The sequence below is a fragment of the Poecilia reticulata genome, linkage group LG17 (genome assembly GCF_000633615.1).
Source record: "Poecilia reticulata strain Guanapo linkage group LG17, Guppy_female_1.0+MT, whole genome shotgun sequence".
In the NCBI taxonomy this organism is placed as follows: Eukaryota; Metazoa; Chordata; class Actinopteri; order Cyprinodontiformes; family Poeciliidae; genus Poecilia; species Poecilia reticulata.
In genome coordinates, this window is record NC_024347.1 from 5852628 (window position 1) to 5875844 (window position 23217).

The window sequence follows — 23217 nt, forward strand, 5'->3', positions numbered from 1 at the left end:
TATCTATCTATCTATCTATCTATCTATCTATCTATCTATCTATCTATCTATCTATCTATCTATCTATCTATCTATCTATCTATCTATCTATCTATGATTTTAGAGGGTGTCCTCTAAAATCAAGGGTGACCCCATTAAGGGACACCCTTGTCCCTTAATGGGGTCGGGAGGGTTGCTGGTACCTATCTCCAGCTAACGTTCCGGGCGAGGGGCGGGGTCACCCTGACAGGTCACCAGTCTGTCGCAGCACAACTCCATATTAAAATTTTATTTGAACTTTGACCTGAATTTATCCTTCTAAAGTCTTGGTTAGATTTTAAAATGTTTTCATGAGTCACATTTCTGAGGTTTATCTTATATTATTGTTTGTGTTTGTCCAACTGTTTGTTTTTTTTAGTTCATCAAACTGACCAGAGAGATTCGCTCAGCACAAAGAACCAGCAGTGAAACTCTTGAGGAGCAAGACATCAAACTGAAAGAGTTAAAGCAGTTCGACAAATCTATCAACAATATGTTGAATAAGGCCATGCAGGAGGATCCTGGCCTCAGACCTATTCTGGAGGAAAGCTTTCAGAAGGTTTTGGCGTTATTTAGCATGATTCAGGAATCTAGTATGATAGGACTGTTAAAGTTTACTGCTCCTCTCTTCTGTTCCTCTCAGGCCAATCTGCAGCTTCCACCTCCAGCCACCAAACTCAGCACCCAGGGTAGCCTCAAGATGAGCGGTGCTAAAAGCTCCCTGACTTTCAGGTCAAACTTTACATCTGTGGTTTGTGTTGTAAATGTCTGACATAAATAGACGTTAAGTTTGCTTTCGGATGGGAGAACTGTTGCCCTATTTAGGAAAATTGGCGTCTTTAATAGTGTACGTCATGCAACAAGCAACTTGAATTTGAAGAACAAGAATTAGGCACACAAGTTGGTGTTAGATTTTAGATTATTTCTTATCCGCAATATGAGAAAACCTCACTTTTGTTGCCAATCCAGATATGACCTGGGCAAAAAAGAAACTGCAGAAATCTACAAACAGACCCAGAAAATTTCACAATTTTTGTTATTCTTGATGGTAATACAACCACTCCCAATTTTATAGTTTTTTTCAGTCTTAATTTCCACTCAATGTGGCTACAAACAGTCTTAAATTTGATTTTCTGAAACATTTATATGCCCTGATTCTGCTTACCACTGCACAACCAAATATTAAATCCACAAGAAATTAAAACTTAAGTATTTTCAATCTTTTATCTGCCCACCATGGCAAAAAAAACAAACAAACTCAACACCCTTCAAGTAAATGATTAAAGCTCTCAATCATTTTGATATTCATGTCTTTGATGAGTGGCTCTGACAACTCTGTGTCTTCCTGATGCTTTCCAGGTCTTCTGAGTCGTCATCTAGCCGCAGCCATTCAAAATCTTTGTCTATCTCTCCCTGGGTAAAAACGGTGAACCTGAACCTGGATCTGAGTGGTGTCTATCCTTCTCTCACTTCTCCTACAAGTCCCAGCTCTTCAAGCAGCAGTGACAGCTACTCCAGCAAAAAGACGAAGAAGCCGTAGCTGATTTTGTAAAATCAAAAATGTTGATTTTACATTGATTTTTCATTCCTTACGGATGTGAAGTTTTGTGCATTGTTCATAAATATGTAATGTGTTTTGCCCAGTTTAGGTTGCTGTGGTTTTCTGAGTTGTGATTATCTATTGAACACGAAGATGCACCAATAAAAGTAAAAAGATGAATTTTTTTTTTCTTCATGTTTTTATTTTAAGGTGCTAAAGGCTAGAAAGTGCATAAATAACTTCAGTGACATCATTTATTCACTGCAATTCGTTTAGTATAAACTCTTTCTGATTAACTCCAGCTTCTTTGTCTATAGTTTGACCTGACATATCTTTAATAGGTTCACAAGAGAGCATTAGCCGGTGTTAGCTGGTGGACGGGGCTAATGTTGATCTTGTCTGAAATTTGTGGCAGCGCAGGACTGCAGTGAGCTTTCTTGTGAACTTAGTAAGAGATATTTGAGACCAAACTAGAGATATAGATGCCGAAGTAGCTGAACAAAAGTTTGTAGGAAACAAATTATAAGAACTTATTAAAGTTATTCTCACTCTTCCATGATTAAGACTCGAAGCAGCCCTAATCCCGCCCGCTGATTGGTTTGGTCTCAGTGCTGCACTGAGAAGTAGCTTGTACAATGAGCTCAGCAGATGCGCAGTTCCACCAGCTAATTGCTTCTGGCTAGTCTGAAGGAGCTGAGTTGGGGATGGCCGCTCTGTGAGGCAGCAGCTAAAATACTTGGAAACTGCATCTCTGAGGAGGAGCTTCATCTCGAAGGCAGAGCTAGGTCCACCTAGGCATTTTTCATAGCTGAATGGTTGCCACGGGAGATCAAAGTACTTCTCAAACATGAAAGAAAGAATCAAAGCAACAGTCCAGGTTTTTTTTTTTTGATGAAGGAATGACAACATGTAAAGCTCAGAAAAGTGGATTTTACATAATACTGCCCCTTTAATAGTTGGTGTTAAATACAACTCTCATTTCCTTTACATAATTCTGTAAAACACATCACACTTGTGATGAAGCTTCATGGAAGTTCTTCTTTGTTACTTATGAGACACACCTTGTTGTAAAGGCGCAGTTTCCTTGAATAGACCAAATCCTAGCCAGACGCTCAGCAGCACCAGAAGGATCCATTTCCTTTTGGCTGGATTCAGACCTCAGCATGTTGCTTTTGCTCCTGTTAATCGGCTGTTTGGCCTCAGGTGCCGCACAGACAGGTGAGCACACCTGTTTGCAATCAGTGGAAATGTGATATTACATAGCAGTTTACCAAACTGAAGTGGATGTCTATGTCTTCTGACTGTCCGTTTCTCCAACCCTGGATGCGACAGATGCTCCTACTGGGGTCAGCACCGGTCCTTCCTACTGCGAACTCAGCAGACAGTGGTGAGCGTGATTTTATTATGAATCCAACACAAACAGGAAGCCTTCTCTTAAAACCTGCTTGTTGTGTTTCTGTTGCAGTGCTGGTATTCTTTCAGGCGACCATCGAATCCCACCAGGAGCTGAATAAAACCATGCTCGTACAAGTCGTAAAGACGGTAAACTATTAATCGTCTTTATAAAAATAAAATCAAATAAAAAAACACACACAATCAGGTGTGGTTTAAATCCAAGAACTCTCATGCACCGTGTGTTCCAGCTTCAGGGACTCCTGCAGGGACTTCAACCACATGCTGATCTCAATCTGACTCTGAAGAACGTCACCAAAGTCTGAAACTGCACCGTTAGCTGGGATCGCTCGTTTTCATGAATTAAAAAAAAAAAAAAATTAAAATAAGAAGCATTCTGTCTAATGGACCTATTAAGATTTATTCACTCATAATTAAGTAAGTAAGTCTGTCATGTTTTAGATGTAAACTTGATGATGGGAAATTAAACAAAAGTTTAACTGTACTTTCTTGTCATACCACCAACTGAATCTTGCAAAAACAAAGAACTGTTGATAGAGATCTGGAAAATGTGTCACATAGTTCCTCATTCAGCCCAGATCTATGTCACAAAGCAGTGCCTGGCTGTAGAGCAGAAGAAAAATGACACATGGTTTTCAAGTTGTTTCTTTTTTTCCTAATTAAAATCTGAAAAGTGTGGGTTGCTTTTTGAAGTCAGCCTCTCAGAGTCAATACTGCAAGTGTTCTTGGGGTGGGGATTCTCAACTGGGTTTTTACTTTGACAGCTTGTTTTAAGAAAATAATTCCTTTCACATTGAATATTTAAAGAAGTGCTAGTTCCACTGGCAGATGTTTTCACTTATAAGAAGACATTTTTCCCATGTTATAAGTGAAATTATCTGCCAGTGGACCTGGTACTTTTTCATCAATATTAAGAAGTTATTGACCAAAAACAAGCTCCTATATGTTGTTTATAAGTTAGTTTTATCTTATTTCAGTTGTACAGAGATATTTGCACTAAATTAGGCAAAAATCTGTGTTAGGATTTTGTTTTTAGAACAGCTGCGTTTATAGTATACTTAAATGAAGCTGCACAGAGAACTTTTTATTTAGGAATTTCACATTAGATGGGAATGATGACAAATGCTCACTTTTTTGTTGTTGGTGGGGAAAAAAACACCAAAAAAAAAGCAGTAAAGTGTTCATACTTTGCTTTCCAATTTCCAAAATGGTGGAATACAATTCTGGTAAAATACACAGAAGTTTGTGGTTACAGTGTGACAAAATGTGAAACATTTCATAGATTTAAAAGCGGTGCTCTCGGGAGTCCAGAAGGAGCAGCAGACACTGAACAATAAAAAATGAATGTCCCAGATTGTCAGTGTTCATGCGGTGTCAGTTTCCCTTTGTGTCTCCCAGTGGGGATCGTTTGACTGCCGCGGCAGGAACTCCTCACGTTCCAGGAAGAGTTCACCGGGAGTCAGGCTGTGTGGCTGCATGACTCCTGCGTTAGTATTTAGAAATGATTGTCTTCTAGTTCTGGTTCACCGTTAGACATTGACCAAGGTCTGCTTCTGTTTTTGTCTCTCAGCAGTTCAAAACTGTGTCGTATGAAGTGGAGTTACTTCTTAGAAAACACGGAGATGTCCCACCTTGTGGGTGTATGAGTTGAAGACGAAGTGAGGACGTCACACGATGAAGCAAAGTTCATGAGGTGTTTACAACCCGCCGCCTTTTTTCTGTGTGTGTGTGTGTGTGTGTGTGTGTGTGTGTGTGTGTATGTGTGTGTGTGTGTGTGTGTGTGTGTATTTGGCTTTGAAAATCTTTCTCAGTCTAGTAGCAAGTGACCAGAAAGCGTTTTTCTCTCTCCAGAAGTTCAGGCTCTTTGGCATCAGCTGACTCGTTCCCACAGCGTCCCACAGAATTCACTCCTGCAACTGTGAATCAAGGATTACTGTGGGGGTGATAACTGATTTCCAACCAGGATTCGAGTTCATGAGATTAGTTAGACAACTGCGTTCCAAAAAAAAAAAAAAAAAGAAAAGCTCAACAGCTTCGCATTTCAGCAGCGTGATGACTATATGTGAACATGTACACTGACTGGTTTGTTTCCTACAAGAACAAAAAAACAAACGTAGCCCATACATAATTCCACGAGATCAAAGTTGCACTACAGGAATGATGACTGAGAAAAGAGTCAGAAAAACTCAGTTTGAAGCTTTAAGACGTGTTTCTCCTTCTGAAGTAATGTTCCTCCATGGTTTTACTCTAAAATATGAGAGTTTTTCAAGTATTTTTACCACTTGGTCACATAACAACAAACTTTAAAAGGTCTTTGGCATTTGAATTCAGCCCTTAAACAGAATCCAGTGCAGCCAGTTGCCTTCAGAAGTCACTTGATTGATAAAGGGAGTTCACACCATCTCCAATGTGGAAACACGGCAGTGGCAGCATCATGCCCCGGGGATTCAGTAGGTCAGAGTTGGTGCTAAGCTGGGTGAAGCTAAATCCAGGACAAACTTGGACGAAAAAGTGTTGAAGGATGAAAAGATTTGAAGATTGTGACTGAGCAACGACGTCACAATTTAGTGACAGTTTTATCAGATACGTAAAACATATATTTTTTAAAATAAAAGTTACATACTACAGCTTAAACAGTTGGTATGAGGTGTTTTGTGCTGACATGCTGTGTTTAGGCAAACATGGCGCATTTCAACCAAAGACACCAACATTTATTTTTGCTGCATACACTCCTAATATTCGATGCAATAACATAACATTTGACATATTCCACTTTCTTTTATAAATATATCCGAAAAATCTAAGTTTTTTCCTTGTGCTTTCCGTTGTTCCACCAGCACCTGACCTCTGGGCTAACAGCATTAGCTCCCCTTTTGACCTTTTTCTTCTGCTCAGTTCCACATTAGGTTGTGAATTGGTTGCAGCCAAGGTCACCAGGGACGTTCAGCTTTCCCACGTGTTTTTTTTTTCCACGCCTGTAGAAATCCCTTTAACTCGTCCGGGTTCTGCCTCTCGTTTCCAGCTTGTTTCCTGTGACCCAGCTGCCTCCAGGTCCGTCTGACCTGAGGACTCGGAGACAGAACCTCACCATGGACTCCAGACTCCTCTTCTTCTTTTTCACCTCGGCTCTGGTTGCGGCGGCAGTGACTGCCTCTCTGTCTGGCAGCACCGCGCAATGTAAAATCAAATGGTGAGGTTGACTCTTTTTCTAGATTCGGGTGGAAATGTTTTATGGCCTCCGTCCTCGCTGTGAAGGATTCATTCAGAGTTGTTTGCAGCATTGCTTCTCCTTTCTGTCTCCTTCCAGAAATGAAGATCTGATCGATTTAATGCCGTTATTGCGTTTTCTGATCACTGTTCTCTGCTCGGCAGGTTGTTTGGCATCGACTGCGGGAACGTTAGCGGCAGGCTGGTGAACCAGATCCAGACCTGGCAGGTGAAGGGAAGCTGTCTGGATGAAGGGGAGAAATGTTCCTACGAGGTCAGAACATTCTCATTTAGCACATTGTTCCATCAGAACGCACCAAGCAGAGTTTTCTTTCCTTTAAGTGAGGAGATCCACGTTGTTTGTTACAATCAAAATAATGATCTGACTCTTGAAATCAACGGCTTCTGATTAGTCAGACTAATTAGACAAAAAGCTCACAATCTGAAGGTTGTGAGTTCAATTCCAGCTTCGTCTCTGGATTAATTCTTAGCTAGAAATAGGTGGATAATTTACTAAATTATTCGACCTTTGAAGGCCGCACTGGATTTTATTTATGGGTAAAATACAATGACTTGACCTGACTTTTGAAGCGGTCAGTGTGCTAATGACATGTTCTTGATTTCAGATGATATGATAAGAAATTAAATGAGCAAATTATTTTAGGCCATGGAGGGAAAAAAAAGGAAAAAATCACACTGACAGGCTCACCACAACATGTGAAGGCCTCTTTGGCTGTGACTCCAGATGTGTAAACATTTTCACATCTGGCTGACTGACTGCAGCCTCTGCTGTCAGCTTGTGTCCTCAGCTCCGTATCTGATCAAGGCCACTCACACGTCTCCCAGAACCAAGACGCTGAACGTCCTCCAGTTTCTTCTGGAGCAGTCCACCATCTGCAGAGTGACGGTAAGCGCGGCGGGGAAACTTTCAAAGCTGATAAATCGACCGGTTTATTTGCTCGATTTAGCGATTTTCATCGTTAATTGGCAAACACGTTCGAGCGAAAAGGGAGCAGGAACAATCTTGCAGAAACGTCCCCGTTTCTCAACAAAATACATTTTCCTGGTCGTATGCATTCAATTAACTAACAATGTCATTGTGTTAACTCAGAAGTGTATAAGATTTACTATAGTTTTTTTCTTATGAAGAAATATATTTGAGGTGTTTCTGGTTAAAGCTAAGCTCATTTAAAAGCATCAGCTGTTCCAGTTTTTATTTAGTTTGTTGTTATCTGTGTTTTCTGTGTATTTACTTTGAGATTTTTCTGTTAGTCTGTTCCCCTGTGAGTCTCTGTCTTCCCAGTTGATTGTTCCCAGCTGTGTCTCGTTTCTGTGATTAGCCTCACAGCGTATTTAGTCCCACCTGTTGTCTTTGTCTGTTGTCGGGTCCTTGTCGTTTGCATGTCCGTCTTACGTTAGTTGTTGTTTGACGTCTATGCTCTCCAGTAGAACTGCGAAGTCCTGGATAGCGTTAGCTCTCGTTTCTAGTCCTGTGTATCAGCTGCTACCGGTATTTAGCTGTGTGCTAATATCTCTGCCTGTGTTGGACTGTTTTTGAGCCTTCATCATTAAACTCATCATCATCATCATCATCATCATCACCATAACCTGGGTCTCAGCGTTTCTCCTCACCACCTCACAATCACCGCTTCATGACATAGTTAGCTGTAATGACCTTGGCTTGGTGGATGTTGCTTGTCAGATTTTTGGAAATGAGGTTCTGACTGGAGCGAAAATGTGATTAATTGCCATAAAAGGAAACAAAAACATTAAAAACTGTGTAATTAAATAATCAAAATGAATGCGTTAAAGTCTTTGCTCCACTTTTAACATGAGAGGAGTCTGTGTTGGTCTCGGTTCCTCTGACCTTATTCTGAATAAAAATGGGCGGATGCTATCTGCTGCAGGTAAGATATCAACTGCTTGGAGCCTTTTAAACAAAACCCTGCTTCTAAAATGCAGAACTACCCGCATTCAGGCCCGTCTAACTTTGCTCCCAAAGTCGACTGAAATGGGACGTTAAAACTGATGCTGCAGTTCCAGTCACACCAAACAGTATTTGGTGTGGTCATGGTCAGCTTTGACACAGGCTGAAGCCGTGTCTGATGCAGTAAATCAGAGGAAATAGTTCAACGGTCTTCCTGAGATTCCTCAATCAGCTGCTCCCGATGTTTTCAACAGGGCGAGGCGACGTCCGAAGGCTCCAAAGACCCGGCCGACAACGGCACCAACTTCTGCAGTCTGCAGAACCTCATCAACGGTGACAGAAGCACGTCTCCTCAGACAGAAATCTGTTTGCTCGTGTTCACTCCTGCTGAGGAATCCGGTGGTAAGATACTGGGTTTCTTCTCTGTTTCAGGAAGCAAGCTGACCGACGCCGAAGGATACAAACAATTCAGCAACAAGTGGATCTGTCCGGGTTTTGACTCAGCCGTCTGCAGCTTCTCTTAAGACAGGAATATATGGCTAAGATTTTTTATTTTTTTTGTACAATTTTCTTTTTCTAGAAGTGTCTTGGTTATTCAGGTCTATATTTTGCAGAATTTTCACTGCAGTTGCAACTGCAACATGTTTGGTGTACTTCTCTTTGCGCACATCGAGACTAATACTCTGCCTGTTCTTATTCTCACAACAGTTCAAGCAAAGTCAGGCTAGAAGGAGAGATTTCATGGACATCAATTTTGGAAGTCTAAGTGCAATTTATATCTGCACTTTGACTGGTCCGTTTTAACAAATAGCCATTGTCGCTCTGGCTGAAGGTTTATGGTTGAATGTAGCTGCAGATGCTTCCGGTGCTAAAAGAATCACCTTTTAGCATCGGTCTCTGATCCAGTCTCAAGTCTTTTGCAGCATCTGACAGGTTTTTTTTCAGTATTTAACTTCAATTACTGCATCTTCTTTCACTCATTAACTCAGACCAGCTTCCTTACACATGTTGAATAACAGCATGATGCTGCCACCACCATGTTTCGATCTGATCAGAACACATACATCCATATGTTTTGTCTCCCACGGCTTGTGTAAAATATTATATATTCTTTTGGCTTTTTATTAAAAAAATGTCTGTTTTACAGAACTGAATTTCTGCATGATTGAGATGGCTGCATGCTTTATATAGATATATAAGATTTTTATATGTAAAGAATTATGAATCCTTTCTTTAAACTTCACAATGATGTTCTAGTTTATGTTTGTCTTATATAAAATCGCAATAAAACACATCTAAGCAGAATGATTACATTTGCAAATCAAGGAATTAAAAACATACAGTAAATCTTTAGTGAATAAAGTATTGTATTGAAAGATTTGTTTCTTTTGATTCTTTTTCTTATTATTTTTGGCCATTTTTACCATCCGTATACAGACAATACATCACAGAACAAGCAAGTCAGGTCAGCCATTAATTTCTACCCACACATACTGTGCAACAATATTCTGAATATAGTTTGACTCGCAAAGCAGACACAGTCCACTCAAGACAAGATACACCCGTCTGAAAATAGAAAATGCTTCTTCCTTTTAATGACAAAATGTTACAGGTTTTTGGAGGTAGCATACAGCTAAAGTCACACACTGTTGTTTTGGAAGAAATTTGGCAACTGAAAATAGATACATATTGAGATGGTAAGGTGCTTTATTTCAGTCTCTTCCTAATATCTTAAACACATTTTGAACCTATAAATTAGACCTATAGTAATAGCTGTACAAAACACACAAAACATAATGATTTAATTGTGTGAGGACCGGGCTTTTCAGCTTAACCAGCGCCCTCTGCTGGGCGGAAATGTGAAAGTAGCCGCAGGTGCTTCCGGTGCTCATTTGGAGTAGCTTAACACATAGACATAAAATTATGTCTATGGCTTAACAGGTCAGTTCTTCGCTATTTCACGTTTTTCTTCTTCCATTTCATGCCAGCTGGCAAACCGTTGTGTCCATTACATATGTGTTTATTTCTCTTGGAAGTTATTTTTTCCTTAAAAAAATATGGCAATATATATCATAACACGTACTGATCAAATTAAATGTATATAACGTGATTTAATTTTGTTCTGCTCTGCATCCCCAGAACCAAACACAGAGAAGCAGCATTCAGCTTCTATGCTCCATATATCTGGAACAAACCTCCAGAAAACTGCAAATTCCATTTGTTTAGAGCTGATTTTGATTAATAATAACGATTCTTTAATGAGTAAATAGGTTGTAAAATCGTACCTGAAAATTAAACTATCTGATGTGTTTCTGTCAGACAGAGATGACTGAATTCTGTCCTTTTCTGTACGAAGCGTTTCAACACGTGTGCTTTAGCTACACATTTGTTTCAAATGTTACCTTGTAATCCTCACAGAAGATATCCTCGGAACATACAGAAGTTGAAAAAGAAAAAAATATATATCACGTTCGAGTCGCTCCTTCTCAGCGAGTCTTTTAAGATTTTAGGCCCTTTTTTTTTATAAATGCAGGCCTGAATTCCCACAAACACCGTCACGCGGTCCACACAGGGCCCAGGAAGCAGCCGGATGAACGGAGTCGTCCGCGTGCGTCTCACTGTGTTTTGCCATTTTCCGCCGTTCCTGTTTCTGTGTCGAACTCAGTCAGGCAGCAGTAGAGCAACATCTGTGTGTATTTGGTGACAGAGGCTTGGAGAGAGACACAGAAAGTGAAGGAAATGTCAGAAGCATTTACGGCATGAATAATCTGCCGTAATGTCTGGTAAATGTGTAACCAATATGCAAACTGTTAAAAAATGTCATTTCTTTGTTAGCAAAAGAAAAGTGCAGTCTGTTATTTCTTTATTGCAACAATGTTTGATGGTGATAAACACACTATTGGTAAAAATCAGCCCCCTGTTCTACACTTTGCTTCGTCCAGAAGGTCTGGGCTCTCGGCCACCGAGAAGCGATTCCTTCCTGGAGGTGTGACTCTGTTTGAAACGACTAGATCCAATTTTACCCAATCACTAACATTCGGCAGTAATGCATATATAATGCAACTACTGCAATATGAAGCTTACTGGAAGTCGCAGGCGCTGTAAACAACCACAAGCCACTGCGAAGAGAGAAGTGCTGAGCTGACCTGCATCTTTAACAGCAACAAAATGTCTTAATTAAAGATTAATCTTTAATTGCACGACATTTGGAAGCGTGGCTAACGCGGACTGAATGGCTTCGTTCACAATGCTGCCATTGTCAAGCTATAATCAGAGGCAAACTACAATTCAAAAAATAGTGCAGAAACTCGCCGTCAACCTTCACAACTCTTCCTTCTGTTTGCTTATTGGCCAGGTTGAAATTCTACTGGAGAAATAAAAGGAATCTCAGAAAATCGAATGGAAGTGTGTAGAAATGTAATGGCCAGGCTAACTTGGACAAACTGTTGATGCCAAAGTGTCGAACACAACCCCATCAACTGACTTGTAACAAACGCTGGTTGCCGTCCCACAAAAGTGTGACCCAGCTGGTGACCAGCATGAGGAAGTTACGCCGTTTCGGGTTCTTTCTGCACACTGCAGAGTTCGCTGTTTGTTTAATGAGCAAATTGCCACTACGTCGTCTGGTGTCTTACCACCAATCAAGTCAGTGGTCACAAGTTAAACTTTGCTGCTCAGTCCAGAAATGCATTTTCTTTGCAGATGTGTCACCATCCAAAGGAGGACAGAACACTTTCCAACAGAATACTTCTAACTGGCAAGAAACATTGATAAACAAAGAAATATTCAGGCAAGCACAAACATCCTTACTGTTCTTTTTTCTAAGCTTGCATGCAAAAGGAAATATAAAGCTTACTGTTGAGTTTGCGTATGAATCGGGGCTTCCTCTCCTCAGGCAGGTAAATGGTGACATAGTAAACCGGCACACCTGACAGAGCTATGCTGATCCCTATGAGAGAATTGATGGTGTCTCCGTACAGAGGGACAATGACCAGGAACAGGCTGCACATGCAGTAAACGATGGGGAAGAACAAGCTGAGCTGCAGAGACAGGAACACAGAAGATGAACTGACCAACAGCTCGTAGAATCACCTCCTGCAACACCTTCCCAGTATTTGTATCCTGTAGAACTTTGTCAATCTGTCACATCACTGTGGAGGATTTCTGATCCTTTTTACATTGACCACACCACTGCAGCTTTTCTTTCATTCTGTTGAATATCTGAAGCTGTATTTGATCGTTGTCGTGTTGATAGCATGATTTCAGCCTAGCATCAAATAGCCTCACATCTCAACAGTTAGTACTGACCCATTGTATGTGACGTTACTCTCTTAAGGAAAGCAGCCACTCTGACATGACGGACGTCAAAACAACAAAACAACCTATGTGCGCGTGAATTCCTGTAACGCTTGTCAAAAAACAGGCAAAAGTCTAATATGTCTTTTATTTAGTTGGCTTCACTGTAAAATCATTAAATGTTTGTGTTGGCTATACAAACAGACAAGAATGCAAACTAAACTCATTTTATCGTAAATCTTTTGTTGAGAACAGAAGACAACAATGGATTGCAACCATCAATTCGATCGATTGCAAACTATTATTTATGGATTTGCAGCAACACTTTGTACAAGGTAAGAAGATTAATGTTCATGTACTTCATAAGTAAAGATCAGTAAGATCCAATCAAGTATGGTGTACCTTGACTGGTCTGTGTCTGTCTGGCTGTTTGATGCGCAGGTAGATGAGGCCGGCCACAGACAGACCGACATAAAGCCAGTAACTGAAGCTGAAGTAGTTGATTAGCAGGAATACATCCTCCACACACAGGAAGATTAGACCCATGACCCCCTGAAGCCACAGTTAAAAAAGATTCAGATGTCTTTTTTTTCAGCATTTTGATCAGGCGTTCATTTGTTTGATTGCAACATGGTGGTGTGCTCCTCACATTGAACAGCAGCGCCGGTACGGGCGTATAGCGGTTCAGGTGGATAAGGCTCAAGCTGTCCGGGAGGTGGCCCTCTCTAGCCCCGACAAAGAACAGCCTGCGTTCCACAAACGGAAAGATTAGCAGAGCATACTACTGGTTCTTTTGACCGCATGAACTCAATGTGAGCACCTTCTCCATGCTTTCTGAGTACCGTGAAGCAGCAATGACGGAAGCGTTGAGTCCTCCGTAGCAGGACATGGCCACCGATATTGGGACGATCCAGTTGAACGGACCGAGCACTGCATTTCCAAACGTCTGTGGGGGCAATGAAGGAGGGAAAACTGATACTCCAATAATACACATTGTACCATTTTTCCCAGTAGGATAAGCCTAGAATATTTCAGTTCTTTCAAAAAAAGATTCTACTTTTACTAATTAAACAACAGATATACCATTTAGTGTTTTTCAATTAAGAAAACAGTTAGAACACCCTACTACTTACTAGCTAGTATTACCCCCATTAGCTAAACTAATTTCAGTAAAAAAGACTTACGGTAGCCTTCTACCAGGCTGACATTTTCCTTGCACAATTTGGGATCATATTCCAGAGAAAAATAGGGCTGTGCAACTCTAAAAGTTAACCTAAACTTTCATGATCAGCTCTGACTCCGTTTTCTTTATGGCCTTTGTTAATGTTCACAACCTTAACAGGAGCAAATTTTATTCACCCTCTGTGATTACCGGCATCCTGAGACCCTGAGAACTCTAACATAAACCCTATAGCGTTAGAGTTCTGAGTCATGCAGAAAAACAATGAAACGTAAACCATCCAGCCAAAATGTCAGTAAGAGTCACAGCCTGGGCACCTCTATAAAAATGTCCTGGTTGCCCCACCGCATTCATCCCTCACTAGAGCAGCTTTATATTTAGTATCAGTGAGACTTGTCTCTCGGGTGACTGTTTGCTTCTTACCACAGCAACAGCGTCGCTGGCCAGCAGGGACGGCATGTCTAGAACTACATAGTATGCGGCGTTGGTCAACAGGTAGATGATGGTCACGATGGGCATGGAGATGGCGATGGCCAGGGGGAGATTCCTGCAACAGAGCCACAAGAACTGACGTACAGAAAAGAATTGTAACACTGACACAGCTTGGACTTAGTCACAGCTTTCTAGGTCTCAGCTTCTACGGAGCTATATATGTTTAATAGTGATGCATGACTTATTAGAGGAATAGCTTGTGTAATCTGGTTAGGTTTTGTTGACCTACGATGAGTGATAATTTTGCCGTCTGTTGTGGAAAGATTTGAAATTGCAGTGGCTGTTAAAAAGTGAAGACATCCCCAGATTTTGTGGACTCCTGCAATTCAAAGCGACTCAAACTGGTAACGTTCATATCAACGTTACACCGCTGGAAATCAACCATCTGCACTTTCACAAGAAACCACTTGTGTTTTTGCGCCGTTTGCTCGACCAAAGGATCTGCGTTGTGACACAAAAGACGCTCTTACCTCCATCAGCTAAACGTCAGGGTTGCCTTCCAGGCAAATTAGGAGACCTCGAAAGGCTTATTGGATGGTAAATAGATTTTACACAGCACTTTTATAGTCATACCAACCACTTTACTCTAGAGCCTCATTCAACCGATCTGACACATAAAAAGGCACACATTCTTCAATAAAAAGATTGGGGTTAAGTGCTTTGCCCTGTGGCGCATCGACATGTGACAGGATGAACTGGAATCAAGCATCAAACTGATTCCGCTGTATGGAACTACTGGAATTTTTGGATATTGATTGGAGAAAAGTTCCACAATTAGACAAAACCGCCAAAACACTTGCAGCAGCTGTCATGCCAGGGCACTAGATGGCGGTGTGATTTTAGTACGTCGTTGAAAGGCGTATGTGCTTTTGACCATAAGCTTGCACCTCATTGAGAAAACAGTGACATATCTCCAATGCTCATGTAGCATTGTGCTAAACTGTACAGGTTAAGTAGCACTCACAGCACAACGCTACCCGCCTTTTTCATAGTTTTCTGTCTGTTCATGAGTAAAACAAACCCTGCAGCCGTGCGTTCTGCACATGTATGCTTTAATGAGAACTTTCACTCTGAGACTTTGATTCATTAAGTCCCGGAGTGAGAGACTCTGATCACTGGAGACATGCAAGTGTTACAGTTTCTTTGAACACCTTTGAAAACGGGGCCTCAGGTTGCAAGATGACTATTATTAGCACTGAACAGCAGTTGGCCACTGTAGAGTTGTAGCGTTGCTGCTATTGTACACTGTGAATACCTCTTTCTGAGTCCAAGAGATTACTACCAGTCTCTCTGAACTTAGAAGGAAATTGCTGATGATTTCGCATATAGACGCAGCCAACAGCCTTTATCAGTGTGACTTTGTCTCACACTAATGTTGATGTTCTGAGAAGCCCAACTAACTTAGCAACCGTTTCTTGTAAAAGTGTAAAAAGTCACTGTTCCCTTATGCAGCATTGTATCCCAGGGATTTCAGTTTGAGTTGAAGCAAAATGACGACAAACATGAGCTGTTCCCGACCGATCCTGGGCATGCTCAGTTTACCTCTCGGGATTCTTAATTTCCTCTGTGACGAAGTTGAGCGTGTCCCAACCCGAGTAGGAGAACAGAGCTGAGTAGAGAGCCAAAGCTATGGCTCCAGAATCGGTTGAGGACCCCTCGAACGGACTCTCAAAACTATTTATGTCTCCTACAGAAAAAAGCCAAAGATTAAAGTAGGTGATTTTTTTCCCTTTCTCTGATGCTTTCCTACTTTTGGTTTTTACTTACCTGTCGCTATTTTCAGGAGTCCAACAATAATTATGAGGAAGAGGGCCATGAGCTTTGCATATGTGAAGATGTCCTGGACCAGAGTCCCCCACTTCACATAAGCACAGTTTATGAAGATCAATATACCTGGAGAAACAAAAGAACACAATAGGTCACGCTCATAGCCAAGATGTTAAACTTACATCACTTTGGTTTCCATACCAAATAATTGCCTGTAGGGGGGATGAAAATGAACTGTTCTGTAACCAGCCTATGGTCTAAGGCTACGTTCACACAGCAGGTCTTGATCTATTCCGATTTTTTGCGTGCTCATTCATGCCACGAACTAAATGCAACCGCCACTAGATCTCTGTGTGAACGGTTCAAAACCCCGAAGCGACCCGCACACAGTGGCGCACTGCTAATGGAAGTAATAATGGACGATTTTAAAGTTTATTCAGCAATGGGAGCCGACAGTATAGTCACAAGATCAGAGCAAGATGAAGGGAGCTAATACTATTAAAGCACATCTAACAGAAATGGGCTTTTTTGGAGCATTGACTGCAACTTCTGCGGTGAAGTTTGGGTGCGCAGTCAGAACCAGGATAATGATGAGATGCACTTCAGTGACACAAACTTCTTTCATAATTCATTTTCATAATGATCACGATTTGCTTCAGCCATTGTTTGTGTCCAGACTTACTTTGCCCGGCTTCCTCTGTTACTTCAATGACGTAAAAGTCGGACAATTTGACATGACCGCTCTACGCTCTAATTCTACATGACCGCTTTTAAAACCATCTGATATGTATTCTATTTAGTACATATGTAAGTGGCGCGATTTGGATTTATTAGGGTATGAAAAGATCTGACATTGGGCCATTCAGACTGCTGTGGAACAGTCGGATATGGGTCGCATCTGGACAAAAACAGTTTGGGTCTTATTTGCCTGCTGTGTGCATAGCCTATGAGTGCCCCTTAGAGATCAAATCATTTTAATGTTAGCTTATTCAGTTAAAAAAATAGGTTGGCCTGCAGTCAGTTGAGGTCAGTTTGAAAATTCAACATGCTGACCGGAGTCATTTTCCATGGTTGCCAGCCAAACATTTGCTTAGCTTAGCTACTAGCTTATGCTAAGCAAACTGATATCTAGGTCTTGTCTCCCTTGGCAAAGAGAGGATTATCAGATGAAAGCATGCATTATTTATTTAAAGCAACATATTTAAGTAATCCTTTGAAACAAGACAAAAAAGTAATAGCATGTCAGAGCTAATATACTCTGACATGCTATTTTCATGTTAGGGTGGCAGACAATATGTTTGAGTAAGACGAACATTATTCTTTCATTCTATGACCTACTGACAACATGTCTCCAAAATTCCAAGCAAAAATGTATTATTTATTTGCAGAAAATGAGGAATGGTTAAGGCTGCACAGTGGTGCGGTTGGTAGAGCTGTTGCCTTGCAGCAAGAAGGTTCTGGGTTAAATTTCTGGCCCCGGTCTTTCTGCATGGAGTTTGCATGTTCTCCCTGTGCATGCGTGGGTTTTCTCCTGGTACTCCGGTTTCCTCCCACAGTCCAAAAACATGACTGTCAGGTTAATTGGCCTCTCCAAATTCTCCCTAGGTGAGTGTGTGTGTGCATGGTTGTTTGTCCTGTGTGTCTCTGTGTTGCCCTGCGGCAGACTGGTGACCTGTCCAGGGTGACCCTGCCTCTCGCCCGGAACGTTAGCTGGAGATGGGCACCAGCAACCCTCCCGACCCCACTCAGGGACAAGGGTGTAAAGAAGATGGATGGAGAAATGGTTAAAATAACGACAAAGATGCACTTGCTTTCAGACCTCAAAGAAAACAAGTTAATATTCATTTAGAAACAACAATGCTAATGTTTTAACTCAGGAAGAGATCAGAAATCATTATTTGGTGGAATAACCAGGAGGTTTTCAGTGAGGTTCAGTGCAACGGTCTCTTTATTTTTTCCAGAGCCGTACATTAGCTGTGGATTTGTGTCACTGGTATCTCTATTGCAACATTATCTAGAACCTGATCTAAGCAGGAAAGCAAAAGAAAAAAAAAATGAGGAGAACAGAACAGATAGAAGTTGGTAGAAGAGAAGAGGAGGGCAACGTAAAGTAAATCCTCCAGTAGTTACTAAATAACATGGGGTGGGAGGCCATCTAAGGTGATGGTATCCCCACTCAGGCCCGGCTGTCAGAAGCCTGAGAATGTGAGTCTGCAGCGGGTCGCAGCGAGTATGGGGTTACAAAAACAGAAACCTTTTTCCTGGTAGAGCGGCTCATGACGCTGTTGCCCTGTAGCCTAAATACTGCTTCTGCTTTCTGGGGTCTTCAAAGCACAAAACCAGGCAGTTAGACACAGTGTGGCATTCTGCAACATGTACTACTGAGTCTGCTTGATGAAGCAGCAACTTTGACTTCAACGAAGCTGAAAGCAAAATTAGAAACGGTGAACACTGGAAAGCTCGCGTGTATCGTTTTACATCCAGCAAATTGAAACCAGTGCAACAATTACTGGAAGGAAACTCAACTCAAGACGCCCTTTGACCCAGGATTATGAAGCAACAAGAATCGTATATTTAAGCTGAGCATTTATGTTAGTGAGCATAAAGTTCTTCCTCTCTGAAGTGTAACTGCTTTACATCTCATCTCACTATGACTCCATATTGTGTCTTATGACAGTTTGTTCTGCCATTGATCCTCACATCTCCCATCAAAACACGTTTGTCTCTGGGACACAGAATCCACCTGAACACCATGACGGTCAACCCTGTTACACCAACATGTTTCTTCTGACTAAAAGTAAAATTAATACTTTTAGGCTGACCGGAGTCAGCTGGTTGTTCAACAATAAATGAATATATTTTTTAATAGTATTCATTACCCAATAAATGTATACATGATCACAGTATAATACTTTGACCTTTTGAATTTTACACCTAAAAATTAAACCAAAGTATGAAAAAACTGACTGCCACTATGACTAATAAAAAATAAACTGAAACTAAATAGTATTTAATAAATAATGACTAATAAAAACTAGCAAACACTATAAAAACGTATCAAATCTAACAGAATTAGACAAACAAAAAGTCACAACAAAATAAAACTCAACTATATAGAAAAGCCAAAACTGTTACAACACTGCTTCCAGCTTGACTGAGTTGTAGCTCGTCATGAGAGAATAACTGTCAAAAAACACCAGTGGAAACATGCAAAAAGTTAGTTTTGAATGCTGTAATAACAATATAAGCTTTTATATACAGTTTTAAGAATAGTATGGTTCATTTTTCAACTGGCATCTTCGCTGAAATGTATTTTTATGTTGTTTTTTTTTACTCTTTATACATTGTAATTTTATCTTTGGTCCATGCATAAATGGCGCACTGGGCAAGTCCCCCTTCTGCTCCAAACCTAATCCCCACTTGCCCCTTGCCCTCCCAAATATTACACAATAAATCTAATTTATGGAAATAAAAACCAGGCAGTGAACTAAACTTCAACTTTGTGATGTTTTTGAGCATCACAAAGTTTTGTGCACCTACTCAAAACAGACCATCATGCCATGCAGAAGAGCAATAGAAGAATTAGCTCAGGGAGCAGCTGACAGATGAGCGGTACTTTCAAAGTCACACACAACCTTACAGAGGCAGACTGCAGCGAGGAGGCGCACTGCGTCGTACGGCGGCTGGCAGGTCGGGTAGAGAGCCTCCACCAGGTAGAAAGCGAATGTCAGCGATATCGCCGCCTGGCTGGCCGGCTCGATCAGCAGGATGGACGTCCACAGACGAATGAAAGCCAGGAAGCCGCCGAACGACTCCAGGATGTAGGCGTAGCTGGCTCCGGATTTGGGGATGGTGGTGCCAAGCTCGGCGTAGCAAAGGGCTCCAAACACCGAGAACATGCCGCCAAGGGCCCAGATCAGCAGGGACAGCCCAAAGGAGCCGCTGTACATCAGAACCCCCTTGGGCGAGACAAAGATCCCGGAGCCTATCATGTTGCCCACTATGAGGCAGATCCCGTTGATGAGGGAAATCTCCCTCTTCATCTGCATCTTCTCCCGCTGCCCGCCATTTGGAGTCTTCAGGTCTTCCTCGGACGCAGCTGGGGAACTCGGGCATATCGTCTGCGACATGACCCCTATGGTCTGCCTTAAATCCCCCATCTGAGCTTCAGTCCTGATGTTGAGGTAAAGGAGCAATAATTGGATAGAACCCAATGTACTGGTGGAAGCTTTTTCCCAAACAACAAAATTGCAGAATAACAACGTGAGGCCAATGCCAGCAACTTACGGACAAGTTATAAAACACATCATTAAGGTAGAAATACAGAGTGAACATGTAACAACTACAAACATTTAGACTAGCAGGTCAGCTCACCTTGTTTATGAGATATGAGTCTTTTCCTGTCCTGGGTCAGTGTGACCTCTCCAAGTCTCCAGTTGGACACTGATTAGATCAGAACTGAGAGGCAGCGACAGTCGGACGATGTTGCAATGTCTGCAAGCCTGCACAAACACAACCTGTGTTTTCCAAGCACTGGCCAAAGCACATGTTCACCCCCCCATGCCTCCAGTGTGCTATTTTCAGAGACACGCAGCTCCTGCCTTCAGGAAGCCTTTCAGGGCGAACCGAGCCGCCTCCGAGCCCAAATACAGTCCAGACAATGACCAGAGGTTGGCCAACTTGTTGGTAAGAGAGGTGCTATGATAAAGGATGGCTTTAAACACAGACCTGAACACAAAGGTGACATGCTAAAGGCCAGGTAAAGGTAAAGGTCATTTTATTTTTATAGCACATTTTCAGCAACAAGGCAATTCAAAGTGTTTTACATGAGTTAAAAGGAAATACAAAGAAAATAACAAACCAAAGGAAAGAAAAAAAAAGAGGAAAGAAAACTAATCTGTTGTTCTAAAATATGTAAACTAAGTGCTCCTGTTCAGGGTTGCCAAGTATCTAATTCCATTTCTAAATAGTGAGTACTCTACAGTTTCTGATAAAATAAGAGCAATGTGAGGAGATCTTTATGTTCTTGATAAGTCACTAGTGTAGAACTGGAGTCCGATCTCCAACTTTCCATTCAGCAGCAAAATGATTGGAAAAACAGTTTGGACAGTTAACCACTGGAGGCTTTCAGTCCAGTTTTTCCGTGGTCACCTCTGTACTGAGACTGCCCTGACAAAGTACTCATTTATGTGACATCCATGTAAATGCAGATTGTGAAAGAATCGCGGTGCTGGTTCTGTTGGACCTCAGCGCAGGATTCGACGCTGTTGATTGTAGCTGCGTTTACAAAAGTGCACAAAACTTTGTCAATAATTTGGTATTTTTTTTATGTAAAAAAAAACATAATTTCGCAATTGTCGTTTCTGTTAAATAAGAAGCACGACTAAAATCACATGATTAAGTTTGTCTACACAATAAGTTATTAAAAAACACACCACACCATCCAACTCCAGCTGTCGTCTTCTTCAACATCTGGTTGTTGGATGATGTGACGTCTATGATGTGGAAAAAGTGTCTCCATTGCAGTTTTGCAAAATAAACCAATGTTGATATGACCAAAAGAACGCCCAAACTTCTGATCAAAATTGGAGTGTTTCCATTCAGAAAGTTTATTTTCAAAATAAACTGCGAGGTTCCCCAAGATTCAATCCCCCTTATTTAACATCTACATCAGCAGTCTCCAAACTCAGCAGCTAACGCCCTGCAACTTTTAGATGAAAAAATTAGAAATAAATAAATAAATCAAGCATAACAGCAGGCAGAGATAAAAACAGAATATTTATTTGAATTCAGTAAATGATATTGCATTTGAAAAATGTCTCAGTTGTAATTGCAGCTACACGTCAACCTAAACATTTTCTGACCGACGACCACGGACATGAACTAGTTTAGGTCAGCTCTGCAAAAAGACAACCCTGCTCCCTTTTCACAAAAATACACACTTCACAAATACTTAAAATAATGCAGTTATCACATACAGTATAAAATATAGAACAACATATACGAGTTATCAAATTTTTGTCACATTTTATTCCTCGACTTTGCTTGATATGTGTGTGAAGAGCTTTTCCACGTTGTTCACTTTTATTGGAGTCGAGACCACAAGCAGAATATGAGGCACAGTTTTCGAAGACAAGGCAACACATGTCCACCATATGGAAGCATATGGACCTCTCCTGGTCCTTATCTTGGCATTGTAATAATGATTTGGGGGTGACACTGCTTTTTAAGTGCGGGACACCTTATAATTTTTTTTTTTATGTTTTGAGATTAAGTCTGGGTAATAACCAAGTCTTGGCATCAAAGTAAGAAGACATTATGTGTATTTTTTCCCCAGACGATATTTATTCCGTCATGACTGCATGTGTGGAAGAAAGTTGAAAATTCTTCCAGCAGTAACTGGAATTGAAGCACCTATTGGAGAAAACGAAGGCCACAATCACGACAGTAAGGCCCTTGATTAATGTAAAAATGGCCAAACATCACATCATATTTGAAAAGTGCAAATTATTGTTTAACTTCATAGCATTAAGCTATAGTTTTTTTTTTGTTTTTTTTGAATGGACTGAAAAATTATATTTTGCAGTGGGAAATCTGGTCTAGTTAAAACAAATTCAGCTCTACCAGGGCGAACCGCGGACCAGCTGCTGGGAAACAACCGATCATGTTCCCCACTTGAGCGCTACCAGGTTGCCGTGATGACAACACTTCAGTGGGGAAGCTATAGGAAGACTCGAAATTTATCGTTTTGTTTTTTTTTTCCTTCAGTGAGCTGATTAAAAATAAAACATCGTTTGAAGCTCGTGTGTCATTTGCTACTGTCAGACAAGGATAAAACACGAAGTGAACAGATTACAGTGAATTCTCCAGGGAATACACACAGACTGCTGCTTACAGTAGCAAACACTAACCACACCAATTATATAAGATTGTTACAATATCAGCATTAAATGTCAACCAAGTAGTCATGTTTTACAGCGATTTCTCTCTCCAACACACACAGTGTGACTGAATGAGTCATTATATGATAATGAGAAACTGATAGAAACCTGATGGCATGATTGAGGTCATTATTACTTTTGCAGGTTCAATTGTTTCAATAACAGAACATATGAATATTGTTCATGGTTTAATAGATGAGCAACCGATACGACATGATGAAGTGGTCAGTGACGGTTCTAGACTTTAAGCAACAGATTAATAGGAAAAAAAAAAGTTTGGTGACATCATCATAGTCGTAATAAATCATGGGGAATTATCCAGTTTTGCTCCTCCCTTTATGCATTTAAAATAAGCTGCAGCAGCAGGAACATTTGTTTAAGAATAGACTTTCAAATAAATTACATAATATAAATTCTAACTGATTTTCTTTTTAAA

The 23217-nt window shown here is 40.9% G+C and overlaps 2 protein-coding genes across 3 annotated transcripts in view; one reads left to right on the forward strand and one right to left on the reverse strand.

The window, feature by feature from the left end:
• Positions 1–1738, forward strand: part of ccdc39 (coiled-coil domain 39 molecular ruler complex subunit) — a 12287-nt gene extending 10549 nt beyond the window's left edge. The window contains exons 18-20 of the mRNA XM_008433298.2: positions 398–577; positions 662–750; positions 1378–1738. Coding sequence (XP_008431520.1) covers positions 398–577; positions 662–750; positions 1378–1558 — 450 coding nt within the window. The 3' untranslated portion in view covers positions 1559–1738. The remainder of the gene's footprint in view (positions 1–397; positions 578–661; positions 751–1377) is intronic.
• An 8538-nt stretch (positions 1739–10276) lies between these two features.
• On the reverse strand, positions 10277–20356 carry LOC103479077 (Y+L amino acid transporter 2). Of its 2 annotated transcripts, none has more exons than XM_008433302.2 (10): positions 20215–20356; positions 19481–20068; positions 15841–15966; positions 15616–15760; positions 14005–14128; positions 13244–13347; positions 13051–13147; positions 12804–12953; positions 11962–12145; positions 10277–10815 (listed from the first exon to the last, which is right to left on the reverse strand). In XM_008433302.2, the coding sequence occupies exons 2-10, from the start codon at positions 19998–20000 to the stop codon at positions 10721–10723; spliced, it is 1545 nt and encodes a 514-aa protein (XP_008431524.1). In that variant the 5' UTR covers positions 20001–20068; positions 20215–20356; the 3' UTR covers positions 10277–10720. The 2 variants fall into 2 exon arrangements, with proteins under 2 accessions (XP_008431524.1, XP_008431523.1); XM_008433301.2 differs by having other exon boundaries at positions 19481–20013; positions 20215–20355.
• Positions 20357–23217: the final 2861 nt, after the last annotated feature.